General features: G+C 43.2%; 1 protein-coding gene across 3 annotated transcripts in view; it reads left to right on the forward strand.

Moving 5' to 3' along the window:
- ltbp1 (latent transforming growth factor beta binding protein 1) overlaps positions 1 to 20,564 on the forward strand; it is a 399,304-nt gene that overhangs the window by 340,343 nt on the left and 38,397 nt on the right. For all 3 annotated transcript variants that reach the window (XM_052011302.1, XM_052011303.1, XM_052011304.1), the window contains 5 exons: positions 4,457 to 4,624; positions 8,143 to 8,229; positions 11,191 to 11,319; positions 14,460 to 14,600; positions 17,895 to 18,035. In XM_052011302.1, coding sequence (XP_051867262.1) covers positions 4,457 to 4,624; positions 8,143 to 8,229; positions 11,191 to 11,319; positions 14,460 to 14,600; positions 17,895 to 18,035 — 666 coding nt within the window. The remainder of the gene's footprint in view (positions 1 to 4,456; positions 4,625 to 8,142; positions 8,230 to 11,190; positions 11,320 to 14,459; positions 14,601 to 17,894; positions 18,036 to 20,564) is intronic.

The raw sequence follows: 20,564 nt of genomic DNA on the forward strand, positions 1-20,564 counted from the left end.
CAAGGTCTCTCTCTCTCTGGTGAATACTGAAGCCAAGTATTCATTAAGGACCTCCCCTACCTCTTCCAACTTCAGACTTTTCCTCTTTTATCCCTGATTAGTCCTACCCTCATTCTAGTTATCCTCCTATTCTTCACGTACTTATAGAACGCTTTGGGGTTTTCCTTGATCCTATTCGCCAAGGGCTTCTCATGCCCCCTTTTAAGTCCATTCTTAAGCTCCCTCCTGGATACCTTGTAATTCTCCAGAGCCCTGTCTGATCCATGCTTTCTAAACCTTAGGTAAACTTCTTTCTTCCTCTTGACAAGATATTCTGTATCTCTTGTCAACCACGGTTCCTTCACTCTACCATCCTTACCCTGCCTCTATGGGACAAACCTATCCAGAACCCCATGCAAGTACTCCCTAACCAACCTCCAGATTTCCGCTGTGCACTTACCCAAGAACATCTGTTCCGAATTTACGTTCCCAAGTTCCTGCCTAATATCATCATAATTCCCCCTCCCCCAGTTAAATACTTTCCCATATTGTCTGCTCCTATCCCTCCCCAAGGTGAGGGTAAAGGTCAAGGAGTTACAGTCACTATCTCCAAAATGCTCTGAGAGATCTGAAACCTGATCAGGCTCAGTGCCTAGTACCAGGTCCAGAATGGCCTCTCCTCTAGTTGGCCACATACTGTGTCAGGAATCCTTCCTGGACACACCTAACAAACTCCGCTCCATCTATCCACTTTACATGGAAGAGGTGCCAATCAATATTAGGAAGTTGAAATCACCCATGACAACAACCCTGTTATTTTTGCACCTCTTCAAAATCTGCCTCCCGATCTGCTCCTCAGCGTCTCTGCTGCTATTGGGAAGTTTGTAGAAAACGACCAGTAGATTGATTGCTCTTTTTTTTGATCTTCCTGTTTCTGACTTCCGCCCACACTGAATCAGTAGACAATCCTTCCGGGACATCCTCCCTTTCTACAGCTGTGACTCTGTCCTTGATCAGCAAAGGCACTCCCCCACCTCTTTTACCTCCGTCACTGTCCCTTTTGAAACAACTAAACCCCGGAATATTCAGCAGCCATTCCTGCCCTTGTGACAGCCAAGTCTCTGTAATGGTCAACACGCCATAGTTCCACAGACTTACCCATGCTCTAAGTTCATCACCCTTGTTCCTGATGCTTCTTGCATTAAAGTAGACACACTTCAGCCCATCCAACCGACTGCAATTTTGCCCTTTCAACTGCCTATACTTCCTTACAGTCTTTCTACACTCTGCATCTACTTGTACACTAAATGCACCAACCTCTGACCTATTACTCTGGTTCCCATCCCCCGTCGAACTAGTTTAAACCCTCCCCAACAGTTCTAGCAAACCTGCCGACAAGAATATTGGTCCCCCTCCAGTTCAGGTGTAACCTGTCCCTTTTATACGGGCTGCACCTTCCCCAGAAGAGATCCCAATGATCAACAAATCTGAAACCTTGCCCCCTGCACCAATTCCTTAGCCACACATTCATCTGCCAAATCGTCCTATTCTTAACCTCACTAACATGTGGCATAGGCAGGAATCCAGAGATTACTATGCTTGAGGTCCCACTTTTCAGCTTCCTACCTATATTCCCTCTTCAGGACCTCATCTCTTTTCCTACCTATGTCCTTGCTATCAATATGTACCATGACCTCTGGCTGTTCACCTTCCCCCTTCAGAATGCTGTGGACCCAATCCAAGATGTCCCTGACCCTGGCAGCTGGGAGGAAACATACCATCTGGCAGTCTCTTTCATGTCCACAGAGTCTCCTGTCTGCCCCCCCCCACCCTTACCATGGAATTCCCTATCACAACCACCCTCCTCTTCTCCCCCTTCCCTTATGCAACACACGAAGTTCATTGGCTAAACTGGGGCCTCTTGATGAAATAGCAAAGTCCTGAGTGCATCAGATCCACAGAAGCCATATACATACACCACAGACTGTCCTTCAGAGCCCCAAAACCTTTCACCATCAACCCTTTGAGATTTCATCTCTCTCAATGCTTTCAAAGAACTTGTTGGTGAAACTGATCCATTTTCTCCCGCAGTTTCCTTGGTTTCTGTATGAAGTAAGGGATGTAATCAACACTGAGAGTCCAGAAATAATTTTATCCCTGATTCCTGATGTCCTTTCCCACTGTTTGGTGCCGGAGTACAGCCGAATTCTGTGCAGAAACATTCAGCTAAAACATCCAGGGCACAGGCTAAGCCATCCAGGCCACTGTATTCGCAAAGGAATAAATGCCTCCTAATATGCATTGATTTTATTTAGCCAAAACCGGTATATCTTGTTTTCTTGCTGTCTAAATCCGGGTCTATTTAGATTCAAGAAAGCATGTACATGAGTTGCTGCCACATCTCCTTTCCGCCAAGGTATCTACATGTACATACACCACCAATCTTCCTTTCAGCTTCAACTTTGCCAGCATTTTAAATTGAATTTTATTTGATTCACCTGTTAGATAATGCTAATATAAAATGTCTTTAACAATCATGGTGCTCTCTGTCATATGTCTTGCCTGTACTGATTGCTGAGATGCTCTTCCCAGTTTCTTTCTTCCATCAGAGTTTAGGATCAGATCATTTGACCCCTGGAACCTGTTCATCCTCTCATTGAAATCTTGTCTGATCCATACCCACCTTTGCCGCATAATGCCTTAATGCCTTGAACAAAAATGTACCAAACTAAAATTTAACTTCAACAATTCGCCTGGGATTAGGTCAAGTTTGCATTTATGTCAGCCTCTTTGCCACTTCACTCCTGAAATACTTGGCCCCAATTCTTTGACTATCCCCTCTAGTCCTGGATTCTTTAACCAACAGAAAGAGTGTTTTTCTTATTGTGTTTTATACCCAACCTCTCCTGAGCTTTGTCTCTCTCCAAAAATGGTGCTATTCTGTGCCAGGTTGCTGGGAACTATGTTTCACAGAGTGGTTGGACCTCTACTTTTTCCTTGGGGCGGAATAGACTGAGGGGGCATTTGATGGAGATATACAAAATTATGAAGGGTATAAATAGGGTGGATAGCATGGAGCTTTTCCTAATAACAGAGAAATCTAAAACCAGAGGACGTAGGTATAAGATAAGGAGAAAATGGGTTGGATGGGAATTTTTTTTACACACAGGATGGTTGCAATTTGGAACACACTACCTGAGAGGGTGGTGGAGGCAGGTTCTATAGAACATAGGCCATTTGGCCCATGATGCTGTGCCAATTTTGATGCCAATTTATACTAAATGTCTTCCTCCTGTGTATCATCCATATCCCTCCATTTCCTTCATATTCATGTGTTTATCTAAAAGCCTCTTAAACTCCAGCAAACTGCCTGCTTCCACTACTACCCCTGGTAACCCATTCCAGGCACCTACCACTCTCTGCATAAAAGAAAATTGCCTCTCAAGTTGCCTTGAAACTCGCCCCCCCAACTTTAAAAGCATGTCCTCTGGTGTTTGACATTTCTACCCTGGGGAAATGATTCTGACGATTTACGCTATCTATGCCTCTCATAATTTTAAAAACCTCTATCAGATTTCCCTTCAGCCTCCAACACTCTAGGGAGAACAACCCACATTTGTCCAACCTTTCCTTATTGCTCATACCCTCTAATCCAGGTAGCATTCTTGTGAACCTCTTCTGCACCCTTTCCACAGTCTCCACATCCTTCCCATAATGGGGAGACCAGAACTGCTACAATACGCCAAGTGCAGTCTGACTAAAGTTTTATATAGCTACAGCATGACTTTCTTACTCTTATACTCAACACCTCTACTAATGAAGGTAAGCATGCCATATCCACTTGTGTAGCCACTTTCAGTGAACTATGGACTTGGACCCCAAGATCACTATATTTCACTGCTATTTATGGGCCTACCATTGACTGTACACTTTCTCCTTTCATTTGAGCTCCCAAAGTTCAATGTCTCACACTTGCCTGAAACATCATTCTCTCTCCCTCTCTCTCTCTCCCTCTCTCTCACACACACACACACACACACACACACACACACACACACACACACACACACACACACACACACACACACACACACACACACACACACACACACACAAAACATTTAAGAACCATCTGGACAAACACTTGAATCATCAAGGATTAGAAGGTTACAGACCAATTGCTGGTAAATGGGATTTGTATAGATGGGTACTTGATGGTCAGCATTGACATGATGGGCAGAAGAGCTGGTTTCTGTGCTGTATGACTCTACTGATGTTTTAAATTCAGCACAGCTGTTGAAGGACCAGCACCTCTACTTAAAAATAATGCTTATGGATTTAAGATACAATGTTATAGTAGCTTCATAAGGAACCCATTTAGTCAAAATATACTGAGCTAAATAATGATTTGTGTTAATTTTTAAGTAAGAATGTATTTGCACCAAAGTTTCATGGAAGTTATGCTTTCTTTTGCCAGGACTTCCACAGTCAGAAGAAAAGAAGGAATGCTATTACAATCTAAATGACGCACACTTCTGTGACAATGTTCTGACTTCCAATGTCACGAAGCAGGAGTGTTGCTGTACTCTGGGAGCAGGCTGGGGTGACAACTGTGAAGTGTTCCCGTGCCCAATGTTTGGCAGCCGTAAGTTTGCTTCTGCTGAATTGATTATTTTCAATGATATTGAACAAGTTTCATGTAGAAAGTTCTTGATGACCTTCCTGAGGCTGTGGCAGTTCCATGGAATTAGCAGGGAGGTGGAAGTGAGAGGGTATGGGGTGGGTGATGGGCATCTCCATTTAGAATTGCCAGAGTTGACATTGCTGATATGCTTCAAGTACTTGTGCATGATTGGAGGAATGGTTGATGATCACATCATGAGCTCAGCCCATTTACACAACCTGTGCCTCACTAATTCTCTCATTCTCTATGTACAATTGCCCAGTGGTGGGCAGTACAATGCAGTGCCAAGTCTTTTCCTGCAGAATTGTGTTTAATTTTGGTCTCCCTGCTGTAGAAAAGATGTTATTAAATTGGGAAGACTGCAGAAAAGATTTACAAGGATGTTGCCGGGACTTGAGGGACTGAGTTATAGGGAGAGCTTGGACAGGATAGGACTTTATTCTTTGAAGTGTAGGAGGAGTTCGAGAGGTGATCTTATTAAGGTGTATAAAATCATGAGCGGCATAGATCAGATGGATGCACTCAGTCTTTTTCCCAGGACTGTGGAATCAAGAACTAGAGGGCATAGGGGAAAGATTTAATAGGAACTTGAGGAGCAACATTTTTACACAAAGGGTGGTATGTATGTAGAATGAGCTGCCAAAGGAAGTGGTTGAGTCAGGTACAATAACAACTTTTAAAAGACAGTTGGACAGGAACATGGATTGCAAAAGTTTAGAAGGCTATGGGCCAAATGGTGGCAAATGGGACTAGCTTGGATGGGGCGTCTTGGTCAGCATGGATGAGGGCCGAAGGGCCTGTTTCTGTGCTGTATAACTCTGTGACTCTAATTGTCAGAAATTCTTAAAATGGGCCCTCCAGTGTGTTAGTTACTCAAAGCACACAAAAGATCATCAGAGGTATAGGATTTGCTGGAATATTTACTTTTTTCTAAGCAAACAATGTCCTTGCATCAAACCTCCACAAAGGATATTAGATTGAATACCTAAACTCAGCACCATCCATGGGCAATCAGGATTTCAGAATCGTTACAGTACTCAATGAGGCCATACAGTTCACTGAGCCCATGTCTGCTTTCTATGTGAGCAATCCAGACAGTCTCATTCACTGCTCATTCATTGTATCCCTGCAATCTTTCTCCTTAAGTATCTTTCTAAAGCCTAGTAGGAAACAGTTGAATCTGTTCTGCTATTCATCCTGGCAGCGAATTCTAGATTATGACTCTTCATCCCATGACAAAGTTTCCTCCCTATCTTCTTTACCAGGGTTGATATGAGAAACTCTGTACCACTTAAAATCTATATCCTCTTGTTCACAACCCTTCTTCAGTGCGAATGGTTTTCCTTTTTTTCCACTCTTTATAGGTCCTTCATGACTTCCTATCAAATCGATCACCCTTGCTGAGGACAATCCCAGTTTCTTGAATTTTGGAAGTCTCTTTTTCCCAGGACTAATCTCCTTAATCTCAGCACTAATCTCCTTAATCTGTGGGAGGCTAGAGAAGAAATTGGGGGAGCCCTGGCTGAGATATTTGCATCATCGTTATCCACGGGTGAGGTGCCGGTAGACTGGAGGATAGCAAGTGTTGTGCCTTTATTTAAGAAAGGCAGCAAAGAAAAATCTGAGAACTGTAGACCATTAAGTCTAACATCTGAGGTAGGTAAATTACTGGAGAGGATTCTGACGGATAACATGCATGTACATCTGGAAAGACGGGTTGGTTAGGGGTAGTCAGCATGGCTTGTGCATGGGAGATCTCGTCTTTCGAACTTTATTGAGTTTTTTGATGAGGTGACCAAGAAGTTGATGAGGGCAGGGTAGTAGACTTGGTTTATATGGACTTCAGTAAGGCCTTTGATAAGGTTACACATGGTAGGCTGCTCTGGAAGGTTAGATTGCGTGGAATCCCGGGAGAGCTGGCTACTTGGATACACAGTAGGCTTGATGGTAGAAAGCAGAGGGTGATGGTGGAAGGTTGTTTCTTGGACTGGAGGCCCGTGACTCGTGATGTGCCTCAGGGTTGGTGCTGGGCCCATTGTTGTTTGTAATCCATATCAACAATTTGGATAAGAATGTACAAGGCATGGTTAGTAAGTTTTCAGATGCCACTAAAATTGGTGGTATAGTGGGCAATGAAGAAGGTTGTGAAAAATTACAGGTGGAGCTTGATCAGCTGAGTAAGTGGGCTGAGTTAGCCAGTTAGGCCGAAGGGCTTGTTTCTGTGCTGTATAACTGTATGACACTATGACTTTATGACTTTACTATACCCTCTCTTAGGCCTTCACATCCTTCCCATGGTGCACTGACCATAATTCAACAGAATACTTCAGTGCAGCCGAATCAGTGTTTTGTAGAGGCTACTTGCTTTTTGCTGATAAATGCCAACATTGCCCACTTGCTAAAAATTGCTAAATATTTGGTGTAAGATTGTCCAATGTGTATTGCTGTGGTTGCATTCTATATTTTTTCTTAATCTGTATTTTTTGGTGGACTGAGAGAGGATATTTGGAGTACTCCAGACATTAACTTACGGAATTACAGCACAGAAGGAGTCCACGCTGTACACCATCAACCCCATGCCTTTGCCAGCATTGGGGAATAAATGACCTTTCCACCTTCTGAACTTTAACATGGTTAATATAGACTAAGGTGCAAAGGGACCATGAGTAGTCCCAAGCTCTCTTTAACTTGCCCAAACTACATGATTTAACCCAACACAAGTGGAGTAACACTTGTTGACCATTCTCCACAACAGCTGTTCTCATGACTTTGGATTGATTCTGGCAGCCTGGACTGAAACCATGAGGGGTTTGCTCAAGGGCTTGAGCCAGCTAAGAACTAGGATAGCACTGGTTGATGGAGAGGAAAGAGCATGTTTTCAAGTGTGCTACCCTAAAGAGTGTTTTAAGATGCACAGAAGCTGTATTTCCAGCATGTGCAAAAAGTGGAGTTTGCAAGTAGGGCTGAAGAATAAACAAATTATTTGTCAAATATTTTAAGCCAGTTATATTTATTAGTCACATATACATCGAAACACACAGTGAAATACGTCTTTTTGCATTGCTAAGAATGTGCTGGGAGCAGCCCGCAACTGCCGCCACGCTTCCGGTGCCAACATAGCATGCCCACAACTTCCTAACCTGTATGTCTTTGGAAAGTGGGAGGAAACCGGAGCACCCGGAGGAAACCCATGTAAACATGGGGAGAACATACAAACTCCTTGCAGGCAGCAGCGGAAATGAACCCAGGTCACTGGTGCTGCAATAGCATTATGCTAACCATTATGCTACCATGCCGCCCTTAACACTTACAACCTATTAGATCTCCAATTTCAATGAGACAGATCTCTATTGTTTGCATATGTTATCCAAATGCCAATGTTGTGTTTTATAATGCATATTTTATGTTTATTTGTTATATGTTTTTCTATTTTGTCTCAACTTTTTATATTTGCAATTTTTTCTATTTTATTTTCTTAGCGGAATTTGCTGCCATGTGTCCTGAAGGAAAAGGCTTCATTCCCAATGGAAACTCAGCCTATGGGATCAGTGAGCTTCACTACAGAGGTCAGTATTGAACCATTCATTTCAGTACATAGTTTAAGATACCAGTCGGCTAACATGGCAAGTCTACAGGGTGAAGGCCTAGTCTATGTTATGTTCAATTTGAAAAAAGTCAGAATGTGACTATTACAAACATTGAGCGGAATCAGCAGATGTGGAAATGATATGTGTTGTGCAGATGGCCCATACTGCTATTCTTTAGTAGTGCTGAGTACGTTTAAGACTGAGCAGAGACATTTGACATCATATAATTTAATCCATCCTTTAAAGAGAAATCCATTGAGATCTTACATCCCATGCTTGGAAACATTTGCTTGGAGAATTGGGATACAGTGCTGTTGATCAACTGATGGTTAGGTGGAAATGAGACTGCAGGATTAGATATGATAGGATAAGATATCTTTATTGGTCACATATACATCGAAATACACAGTGAAGTGCATCTGGGGGCAGCCTGCAAGTGTCGCCATGCTTCAGGCACCAACATAGTATGCCCACAACTTCCTAACCCGTACAACTTTGGAATGTGGGAGGAAACCGGAGCACCCAGAGGAAACCTATGCAGACAGGGGGAGAACGACTGGAATTGGACCTGGGTCGCTGACACTGTAATAGCGTTACGCTAATTGCTATGCTACCATTGCTCCTCCAGTTCTGTATTCCTTTTGCCATCAGGCTCCTTCCTTCCTTATCTCAGAGTCTGCAGCCCTAACATCACATTAAACATCGAGTATGTTAATAAACGTATGCTGGTGGCTATGGGATATGCCATAATTTTGAGTATGAAACACTTGATGTTCACATTTCAGAGAGCTCAGCAGCCCTGATGATCCCATCTCTTTATTTTCTTTGTGATCAGCAGAGGAGCTTCCCCTGTGCTCATGTGTTAATCTGAAAACAACAGATCAGATAATTCTTTTTCCAATTGATGCCTTTGCTCCTCACAGTTTATTTGTTTTGGGCGTGGATTTAAGTTACTGCTGTACATGTGGCAGATTCCAAAAGAGGCAAGGAATGAACGGTATTGGTACAGCAAGTCTGACTATTCATGACTATCTGTTTTAACCAATGTGATAACTCATTAAGATAAGATACCTTTATTAGTCACATGTACATTGAAACACACAGTGAAATGCATCTTTCGCGTAGTGTTCTGGGGGCAGCCCGCAAGTGTCGCCACACTTCCGGCGCCAACATAGCATGCCCACAACTTCCTAACCCATATGTCTTTGGAATGTGGGAGGAAACTGGAGCACCCGGAGGAAACCCACACAGACACGGGGAGAATGTACAAACTCCTTACAGACAGCGGCGGGAATTGAACCCGGGTTGCTGGCGCTGTAAAGCGTTACGCTAACCGCTACACTACTGTGCCTGCCCTAATTAGGATGGAAGAAACTGCTATTTATCCAGTTTGCGAACTCTGTGCTTTTAACTCTGAAAATGATTTAATTAAATTGATATCCTTGAATAAACAGATCAGGTAAAGAATTGATCTTTCAGTCATTCTCCTGGAGGGTGAATCTGCCTCTGTTCCATTTTTATTTTAACCTATTTTCAGCATTTGCTCTGTGAATTGATGAGAAACATTGTGTTGAATGAATTAACAAATTTACCCATGTTCATAGTAAGCTCTGAAAATGGCACAAGGAAGAAGTAATTTGTAAAGGCTAGGCTATATCACACTCAGCAGAGCTGATCTACTCTTCACCAACAATAAGAATGAGTCCTGTGGTTCTCTTCATAACCTACCGTTTAATTCAAATGGAATCTAACCCATCACTTAGATCAAAAATAATTCATCATCTCAATTGCATATGTGCAGGAATTTACAACCCTACTTGAGTGAGGTTAACATATTTTTAGATGTGTCAACAAAGTTTGGTTATTCATATGGAAATCTCTGCACATGTATCATAGCAGTACTGGGCAGGAGCTTATCACTGGCTGATACAACAGGTGCAGTGTTGCACATGCCAAATATTTTCAGCTGACTTGCCATTTAACTAAACTGTCAGTCAATAATGGTCTGGATGTGGTACACAGAAGAAGTTATACCTATGGTGTAAATGCTGAAATTCAGATTGGGAAGTCCGCACAAAATGGTACCTTTTGTTGGAAATTCACAAATGTCAAATTGGACTTCTCAATCTCATGCTGCAGCAGGAAGACTTTGGTCAGAGTTTAGAGGATGATATTGACTCTGGCTGAGAATGTAAAACAATATTCAGCTAGGAATCAGGCACCACCTGATTTACCATTTCAATTGAAATCATTGGGAATGACAATTGATTGCTTTCTATGAATAGTGGCTGAATCAAGTTGTGCTTTAGATAAGATAAGATATATTTCTCTTTATTAGTCACATGTACATCGAAACACACAGTGAAATGCACCTTTCGCATAGAGTGTTCTGGGGGCAGCCCGCAAATGTCACCACGCTTCCGGCGCCAATGTAGCATGCCCACTTCCTAACTTCCTAACCCGTACGTCTTTGGAATGTGGCAGGAAACCGGAGCACCCAGAGGAAACCCACGTAGACACGGGGAGAACATACAAACTCCTTACAGACAGTGGCTGGAATTGAACCCAGGTCGCTGGCGTTGTAATAACATTACGCTAACCGCGACACTACCATGCAATCCCCCAGATTTGGGAGGTCTGTACATTTATGAAGCTGTTGGCAACCCTGAACTGAATGGACTGCTCTGCAAAGGACCAGTGGAGTAAAAGACTTCATTAATCATAATGGCTTTATGGTCAAATAACTTTCATCCTCTGCATTGTCTAGATTTCTCTGTAATGCATAGAAGTGATTATGGCCTCAATAGCGGTGCCAAAGATGGTGACAGCATTGGATAAGACATTGTGGATTGAGTGTTTTGGAAGATACTGCACTCTGGTTTGATTAGAATCAGATGTCAGTTTTGCAGTTTGTTTCTCACAAAGATCTTCTGTTCACAGATGCCAATGAATGTGTTTTGTTTGGAGAAGAGATCTGTAAGAATGGGGCTTGCATGAACACAGAACCTGGCTATGAGTGTTACTGCAGACAAGGCCTATACTATGATCCAGTTAAACTGCATTGTCTTGGTAAGTTTACTGTGGAACTCATGGTATCATTAAAAATTATAACTGTGAGATAGCTGATTACTGAAATATTAATACCTTAAGAAAGAGAAACAGAGTGAGTGAGAGACAGTGAGGAAAAACAAGAACTATATGCAGCTGTGGTGAGCTACAATGTGTGCTGATGTGAATTGTGCGAGAGTTGATAACTTAAAAAGTAGAATGGGTGGGGTTGGGGATGTGGTTAAACCTGCCAGAAACCATTGAAGATGGGGTTAAAAATGGCCTGGAATTCTTTTTTGTACATTTAACTTTTGAAGTATCTGTGTGTTGCCCAAGAGCTGGGAGTTTGCAAATTAGTGCAAGTTGTGGTCCTGATGCAGTGCCAATACTCTTAACCAGTGACCCCATCCCCTACCAACTGGCTAACCACCCAGAAGCTTGTCTCTCAATGCCTCTGGGGGAGATGGTGGGAATGTGAGGAGAATAAAAATGGGAGTAGTGTAAGCGGGAGCCTGATGATCAGTGTGGACCAAGGGCCTGTTTCCATGCTGTATGACTCTATGACTCTTCCCATATCAGCGTCCCATCCCCATGCAGCCGTCGTCTTGGGCCTGACTTGAGATCCCTGTGCTGATTATCATTCCACTGCATCCCATCAACTGTCCCAGCTGTTTTTTTCAGGAGGTCAGCTAGCAAGGCTTAAATGACAGATTAGCTTACTTATTGAGTAGGTACAAGGCATAAGTAATCTGTTACGTACCAGCAACAAAAAAAAACCGAGTCATGTATAAGTGTTAGAAACTATTTTATTAATGACTACTTATGATAATAAGAAAAAATAAAAGTAAAAACGTTAGAATGTTACAAGTAACAATGTGAGATCTTAAACATTAACCCCAAAAACTAAACCCAAAGTGTGTGTGTGGCAAATTCCCAAACTCCAAGTCCAGGAATAGTTCTCAAAGTTCAGTTCAGCAAGCCATAAGGTGAAACATGAGCAAAGGCTTCTGCAAAACCACCGTTGACTGAAGAGAAAATGTAGAGAGAGAATAGAGACATTACGAAATCCAAATGTTCCATGATGGAACCCATACGACACCTCAGTCACTGATGATCTCCACTGCTTTGTTCAGAAGTATCTGCCACCCCGAAAGGCATTTGAGACGTGGCTGTCCACACAAATACCTGTTTCCCACTACAGGTTAACGACAAAGTGGACTCCACTGGATTATTCCAAAAATCCATACGTGGATTGTAGTGACAGACACAGTTATTGTTTTTCATCCATCAATTCAGAGACCAGCAGGCAGTGTCTCTCTTTCTCCTCTCTCTCGTTCTGACTGAACCAAAATGTCAGCACATCGTTATCTCCTGTTCTTGTCGTAATAACGCCACACACACTCACACAAACGACTGTACTATGTCTTAAAGGGACATTCACCAAACAGCAACCTAATCCGCAACAAATCCAGTCAGTCCATCATCTTCTGTGCTTTAAAGTGATGCCAAGATGCTCCAGCTATGTGCGAGGAGGACCATGTGCAGAGTTGAAGCACAGCCCCAATGTTTCAGCTTCTCATTTAAATCCATGACACTGTGTCTGTACTTGGTGCTGTTTACGGAATCAAACATGTGAAACTTAAAAAAGGTAGAGGGTGAATTTTCTACAAAAGAGTTTTCTAAAACAAAAGAACAACCAATAACAATACTTTGATCTACTAACTAAGTAATTATTCTTTAAGTGCTTGTTCTAAGAATGACCTCAAATCTTTGTTGCTGAATCAAAACATTAACTTGCACCACAAAGACAGAGGAACTAAGGGGTTAAAACCAGGAAATGCTGGAAATAAAAACAGGAGCTTGAAAGTGAACAGCTGAGTTAATGCTTTGGCTGATGACAGGATAATGGATTTTTAATGATGTTGGTGTTAGTTTTTACTGATATTGAGTAAGCTTCTGAGAGTTTCAACATGGCTTGGTTTTGATCCTCATGCTTTCCATTTCCACCCTTCATCCCCCGTAGGTGGGCACTATAATTGGGGTACAGTTTGCACCAGCACTTGCCTCGTTTCTTAACTAAATGCTCAATCACAACCTCAGCTGAATGGGCTAGTGGAGCATGGAATGGCCCACTATTCTTCCTCACCACCACATGTGCCCATTTTACCTTGTTTATCAAATGGAAACAGGAACCCTTACTGATACCTTTGTCGGATCCGGTTATTTTCGAATCCACAGGTTCTTTCAGGAGTCCAGGAACGAGTTGAAAACAACTTGGTGCTTCACAAAGTTTTATTGGGAAAATTTAAAAGAAAGAAACAATCACAGAGCACATGGCACTGGCTTTGATGATCCGAGACAAAGGCAACAAAAGATGAGCTCAGGCCAGGGGGGAGGAAGAGCAAGAGAGAGCTTAACAAAAAGCAACTCCTTTTATACCTGAGATAAGAGATGCTCTTTAGCTAACAATAGTCCAATCAGGAAACCTACTAGATACTTGTGGCCAAACCAACCAATGAAAAAACCACATATTCACCTGATGGACGAACCAATAAGCTAGTAAGCGGCCATTCCTTGTGTTGCCACTTGAGGTGTATTAAACATTATACATGTTTAAAAAACTAATTAAAACAGTCGAATCCAACACCTTGTTTCCCAGAACCCAGTGAACTGCAGTAGATTGGCCGCACCCTTTCCAATTGCTGTCAAAACTAAGAATTCAAACCAGTGATTGTGTATTATCTCCATGCTCAGTCCCAGCACTACAATCACCCATTGAACCTACGACTGGTTACTGTTGTCACTTCATCTGAGAGTTGGTAGGATCTCACTGGTGGTGGTGAGCCATCTTGAACCGTTGCAATCTCTGTGGAAAATGCCCTCCTATATTGTTGTGACGGGGAATTCCCCAGTGATGATCAAGGAACAGCAATATGTTTCCAGGCTACACTTGGAGAGAAACCTGCAGATGATGGTGTTACTGTACACTTGTCTTTCTCAGCAGCAGAAGTCAGTGGCTTAGGAGATGGTACTAGGGAGTTGCTCCAGTGCATCCTGCAGACTGTAACATTTAAAATACTTCTGTTTTTTTGTCACACTCTGGGCTTTTGCAATATTTATTCAGGTAACTGCTACACAAACTGTTTCTGTCTCATTCCCAGATATTGATGAGTGTCAGGATGCAACCAGCTGTGTCAACGGGCAGTGTATTAACACTGAGGGCTCGTACAACTGCTTCTGCACTCACCCAATGGTTCTGGACCCTTCAGGGAAACGCTGTACCCAGCCTCTGGACTCCGATGGTATGCTCCTGCTTGTTATTTGATTGATGTTCCATATGAGTTGCCTGAAACTTGGAATAAATACAGTAGCTTAGAAATGCTACAAGTTAGTGCAGTATTCATGTGTGCCGTGCAATTGAATTTTGAAGAAAACTTGATTTTGAACAGAAATTGTGGATTTGATTTTCCATCTGGATTCAATGAGCATTTACAAATTCACAGAGAAGCTTCCAGACATGTACATTGCTGTACAATTCTATCCAATGCCCACTTCCATCCTTTTCATTTGCCCATACTGTTTCAGGCCACTTGTGTAGAAGCAGAACAGAGGACGTGAGCATTAGAAGTCTGCTGAATTGCAACTTAAATGGATACTTCCTGAAATAGGTCCCATTCCCTCACATGCTCTCCACCACTTCAACAACTTTTAAGTTCCCAGGCCCCAAATGCCTCATTTTCACCATGGACATGCAGTCGTTGTACACTTCTGTCCCCCATCAGGAAGGCCTCAGGGCTCTCCGTTTCCTTCTGGATAACAGACCAAACCAGTTGCCCTCCACCACCGCCCTCTTCCATCTGGCAGAACTGGTGTTTACCCTCAACGACTTCTCCTTTGGCTCTTCCCACTTTCTCCAGACCAAAGGTGTAACCGTGGGCACTCGCCTGGGCCCCAGCTATGCCTGCCTTTTCATTGGCTACATGGAGCAATCCATCCTCCAAACCTACAGTGGCAATGCTCTCCAAGTCTTTCTCCACTATATTGATGACTGCATTGGGACTGCTTCCTGCACCCGTGCTGAGCTCGTCAAATTCATCAACTTTGCCTCTAACTTCCACCCCGCCCTCAAATTCACTTGGTCCATCTCCGATACCTCTCTCCCCTTTCTTGATCTCTCTGTCTCCATCTTGGGAGTCAGATTATCCACTGACTCCCACAATTACCTCGCCCACACCTCTTCCCACTCTGTCGCTTCCAAGGATGCAATTCCGTTTTCTCATTTCCTCCGTCTCTGGCATATCTGTTCTCATAATGAGGCTTTCCACTCTAGGACATCCGACATGTTCTTCTTTTTCAGAAAACGGGGTCCCCCCACTGCTATCGATGCAGCCCTCACCCATATCTCTTCTATTTCCACACGTCTGCCCTCACTCCATTCCACCCCCCCCCCCCCACCGACATAACAGGGACAGGGTTCTCCTTGTCCTCACCTACCACCCCACGCCTACACATCCAACATATCATTTCCCGCAACTTCTGCCATCTCCAATTGGATCCCGCCACCAGGCACGTCTTCCCTTCCCCTCCCCTCTTTGCTTTCCATAGGGATCACTCTCTCTGTGACTCCCTTGTCCACTCGTCACTCCCCACCAATCCCCTTCAGGAACTTATCCCTGCAACCATGCAAAGTGTCACAACTGCCCCTACACCTCCTCCCTCACCACCATTCAGGGCCCTAAACAGTCCCTCCAGGTGAGGCAGTCCTTCACATGCGAATCCATCAGGGTCATTTATTGCACCAGTGCTCCCGGTGTGGCCTCCTCTACATCGGTGAGACCTGACACAGATTGGAGGAAATCACTTCATCAAGCACCTTTGATTTGTCTGCCGTACTAGCCAGGATCTCCAGGTGGCCAGCCATTCTAATTCCACTTCCCATTCCCACACTAACATGTCTGTCCACAGCTTCCTCTACTGTCAAGTTAAGGCTAGACACAGATTAGAGGAACAGCACCTCATATTCCACCCTGACAGCATGAACATCGATTTTTCTAACTTCCAGTAACCACTCCCCTCTACCTTTTCTTTTTCCCTTATCCCATCAGCCCCCATCACCTTATCTCTTTCTCCTCTCAGACCCTCTCCATCTGCTCATTACCCACACTTTCCTCCTAGCAATTCCCCTCTTCACCTCCTTCCCTTTATTCCATGGCCCATTGTCCTCTCCTATCAGATTCCGTCTTCTTCAGCCCTTTGTCACTTCCACCCATCATCTCCCAGCTTCTTACATCATTCCCACTCTCCCCCTCCCTCAACTGCCTATCCCCCCCTCATCAGGATCCACCTATTGCCTCCCAGTTCTTGCTTCACTCCCCCCCCCCACCCTTTTATATTGGCTACTTCCCTTATTTCTTCCCAGTCCTGATGAAGGGCCTCAACCCAATGTATCAACTGTCCATTTCCTTCCATAGATGCTGCCTGACCCACTGAGATCCTCCAGCTTTTTGTGTGTTGCTCCTATTCCCTTGTTTTCTGGACTGGGAATCAACTTGTGGTGGATTCTCTTTAGGTTAATAACTTAGCCCTTGCAACTACTCTCACAGTGCCCAGGGAACTTAAATACAAGTAACTAAATAAATCTGATACAAAATAAGAGCTTGTATCAGTGATGATAATCCTGAAACTACTGGATTATTGTAAAATCCTAGCCAGTTCACTAGCCTCCTTCAGTGGAGGAAATCTGTTGTCACCCAGTCCAGCCAAGATGTGAATCTAGACCCACCAATCTGGCTAATTTGCAACAGTCAGTTCAGTTCAAGAGCAATAGGGGATGGCTGATAAATCCACTGAATGATTAAATAAATATCTAAAGTAAGGCCTATTATATATTACACCTCTCCTTGGCAGCAGTTAATGCTCAACCTTCAATGTATGTGGGCATTGTCTTTCCTCAATGAAAGTGGAATGCTTTCCAAATAACTTGAATTCCACTATAGAATCTTGTTGTAATGGTTGGAGGCAGAAAGGAATGGAGACACTAAAAGAGAGACCCCCAAATGGCTGATGGTTTAAGACTAGTTTGTTAAGGGAATTTGGATAAAACATGGAGAAGGAAACATTATGGGGAATGAGCAACAGCATGGGACTAATCAAAGAACTTGCACACGAGAGATCAAATGACTTCCTCCTGTTGCTGAATGATTCGGTGATTCAATGGAGTCAGCATTTCCCTACTCTGTACCTGTGTGAACAGGATCCGCAATATTTTCTATGCATTGAGAAAAGTAAAGTCACATGTTCTGACACTGCTGATATCCAGATGAAATGTTTACCTATGCACTCAGTGGCCATGCGCAGACCCAGAGAATCTGTTTCAAGTTCATCATTTAAAATTAAACACGTAGTGCAATGAAGTATGTTTGAAGTGCCTCAGATAAAGTCTTTACTGTTCAGAATCAAAACCCATAATTACCCTATAGGAATCAGAATATTGGAACTGCTGTAGTATTTTCTATTTAGCTTTAACCAGCTGTGCTTTACTGTTCACCAAACCCTCTACAGCCTCCATGATGCTCAGTGCTGCCTCTTGTTTCTAGATATTGACGAATGTCAGGATCCATCAAACTGTATCGGTGGTCAATGCATTAACACTGACGGCTCATACAACTGTTTCTGCATATATCCATTGGTCCTGGACTCTTCAGGAAAACGCTGCATTCATTCACCAGACACTGTGGGTACGTCCTAGCTTTGATCACTGCAGTAATGATCCACATTAATTTTATTATGCAAATTAGGTCCGATTTTCCCTTCATTTGAAATTACATTGGACAAAACTTCACCTATCTTATATGAAACATACAAGATCCTAAGCAGGCATGCTAGGGTAGATGTTGAGATGGTTTCACAGTGGGTGAGTTCCAAAAGAGGGGTAATAGTTTCAAGGTAAGGGGCCAGCCATTTGAACCCAAGAAATGTAGAAATTCCTTCTTGAAGAGAGTGGTGAATCTCTGTATTCTCTACCCCAGAGAGTAGTGGAGGCTAGATCATCAGAGGTATTTAAAGTGGAGGTGGATACATCTTTGAAAGATCGGGCAATAGAGGGCTGGGGTAGATCAGCCATAATCATATTGAATGGTGAAGAGTTAGGTGGCCTACACCTGCTCCTATTTTCTTGTGTTTACCTATGCTTGATATTTATGTTTTGAATCCCCCTGAAAAACACTTTGAGGTGTTTTACCAAGATAAAGATGTAATTTGTTGATGTTTAAGCTGAAAGAAATGAGTTGTGTTTCTACAAAGGTTGTATGCAGCAGGTTCTGAATAAACAGGCCGAAATTAAGCGCGTCTCTTTTGAAAGACATTGAGGCAAATTGTGGCATTTAAAAAACTTAAAACCAAATTTTCCAGCAAGTACTCAGGGTTATGTTTTTGCTGTGACCTTGTGAGTTTCCCCTAGTGCTCCAGTTCCTCTCATGCATGGAAGGCATGATAAACGTAATAGAAATGGAGGGAGCAAAGGTTCTAATGACAGTGAGTAACTTAAGGTAATGGGATAAAGGTAATCTGCCCCAAAATACTGGCATTTGCCATCCACCAAGGAAGTTCATGAATCCTTTGTGAGCATGAATACGCTGAACTTGAAAAAACAGCAAGATACTGAAGGAACTCAGCAAGCCAGGCAGCATCCATGGAGAAAAGCAGATGGTCAAAGTTTCAGGTCAGGATCCTTCTTCAGGACTGAAGAAAGGAAAAGGGGAAGCCCTATATGTAGGAGGGAAAAGCAGAGCAGTGATAGGTGGACAAAAGAGGGGAGGTGGAGTGGGCACAGGGTGGTGATAGGTAGATGCTGGTAAGAGATAGTGATAGGCAGGTGCGGGGGAGGGCAGTGCAGATCCACCGGGGATGGCTCAAAGGTATGGAGGCAGGTGGCATTGGGAGAGGGGAGGAGAGGAAAAGGAAAGAGAAACTTAAAGTGGGAGAATTTGATGTTTATCCCGTTAGGCTGTAAGGTCCCAAGACGGAAAATTAGGTGTTGTTCCTCCAGTTTGCATTTGGAGGAACAACAACGTCTGCTTTTCTCCTCAGATGCTGACTGACCTGCTGAGTTCCTCTAGCTTGTTGTTGTTTTTTCATCTAGATTCCAGCATCTGCAGTCCTTGTTTGTCCTATATGCTAAACTTGTTGGCCAAGTTCCATTGGTGATCTCCTGGCAGTGTTCCAACATTAGATTCTACTTGGAATGGTGAATTCCCTGGCACTTCCACTGGGAAAACTGCTGCTGACGTTGTAATGGTTAGACCTGGCACAGAATCTGCAACCCCATTCATTAAAACAGACGGAAATCTCTGTGAAGAAGACTACATACAGTGATTTTGACATTATAATATTTTAAAATCCAAAAAATTTTAAAACATTTTTAATCGTTTCATTGATTTGTATTAGTTTTTCAATGCTTCTGACATTGAGAAGCATTCAGTGTCCTATATAGCTTTGATAGCTGGTAATGCCGAAGGAGGGTGGCTTTGTTGACTGTTAAAATTTTTGACTGTTTTCTGGGCAGGGATTGTCATGGCATCTCCTCCACATCAATGTAATGGCATTATTTTGTGCATTGACTTCCCATTTTGAATCCAGAGGTCACCAGCAACTTCACAGTGGACTATTGTAGGTCAACAACGAGTGCAGACAGGTCACTGCCGACAGGAAGTTCTTTCCCAATGTCGCTAAGGTAAAAGTAGTGGAGAAAATAACAAGATGAAAATTGGGCATACCCTCGGGGTTCATGGCTTGCATCCAAGGGTTCAACAAGAGAGGTATATGGAGAGAGTGGATGTACCAGTGGCCATCTTCCAAAGCTCCCCAGATGCTATAAAGTCCCAGGGGATGACAGTCATAGAGCTATACAGCATGGAAAACAGGTCTTGCGGCCCACCTGTCCATGCAGACCAAAATTGGAAGGTACCTGGAACAGGATCCTGGGTGCAAACTTTCTCCAGGGTGCAGCTGTCAAGCTGATGGATGAAGTCTTGCTTATGGTAAATGCTGGCCCCACCCCCAGCATTGCACTGATTCAAGCTCCAGCATCAGACTTTACTGGCTGTTGAGCAGATTAAATAACTGTGAGTCTCTCTGACATTCATAATGTGTAAAACTCTTTAAAAACTATTAAAATACCTAAGTTACTAATAATAATAACTTAAAACCATAAGTAAATAATTGCCTTAAGGGTGGCAGAGTGGTGCAGCTAGTAGAGTTGCTGCCTC

This window comes from Pristis pectinata, chromosome 3, assembly GCF_009764475.1.
Source record: "Pristis pectinata isolate sPriPec2 chromosome 3, sPriPec2.1.pri, whole genome shotgun sequence".
In the NCBI taxonomy this organism is placed as follows: Eukaryota; Metazoa; Chordata; class Chondrichthyes; order Rhinopristiformes; family Pristidae; genus Pristis; species Pristis pectinata.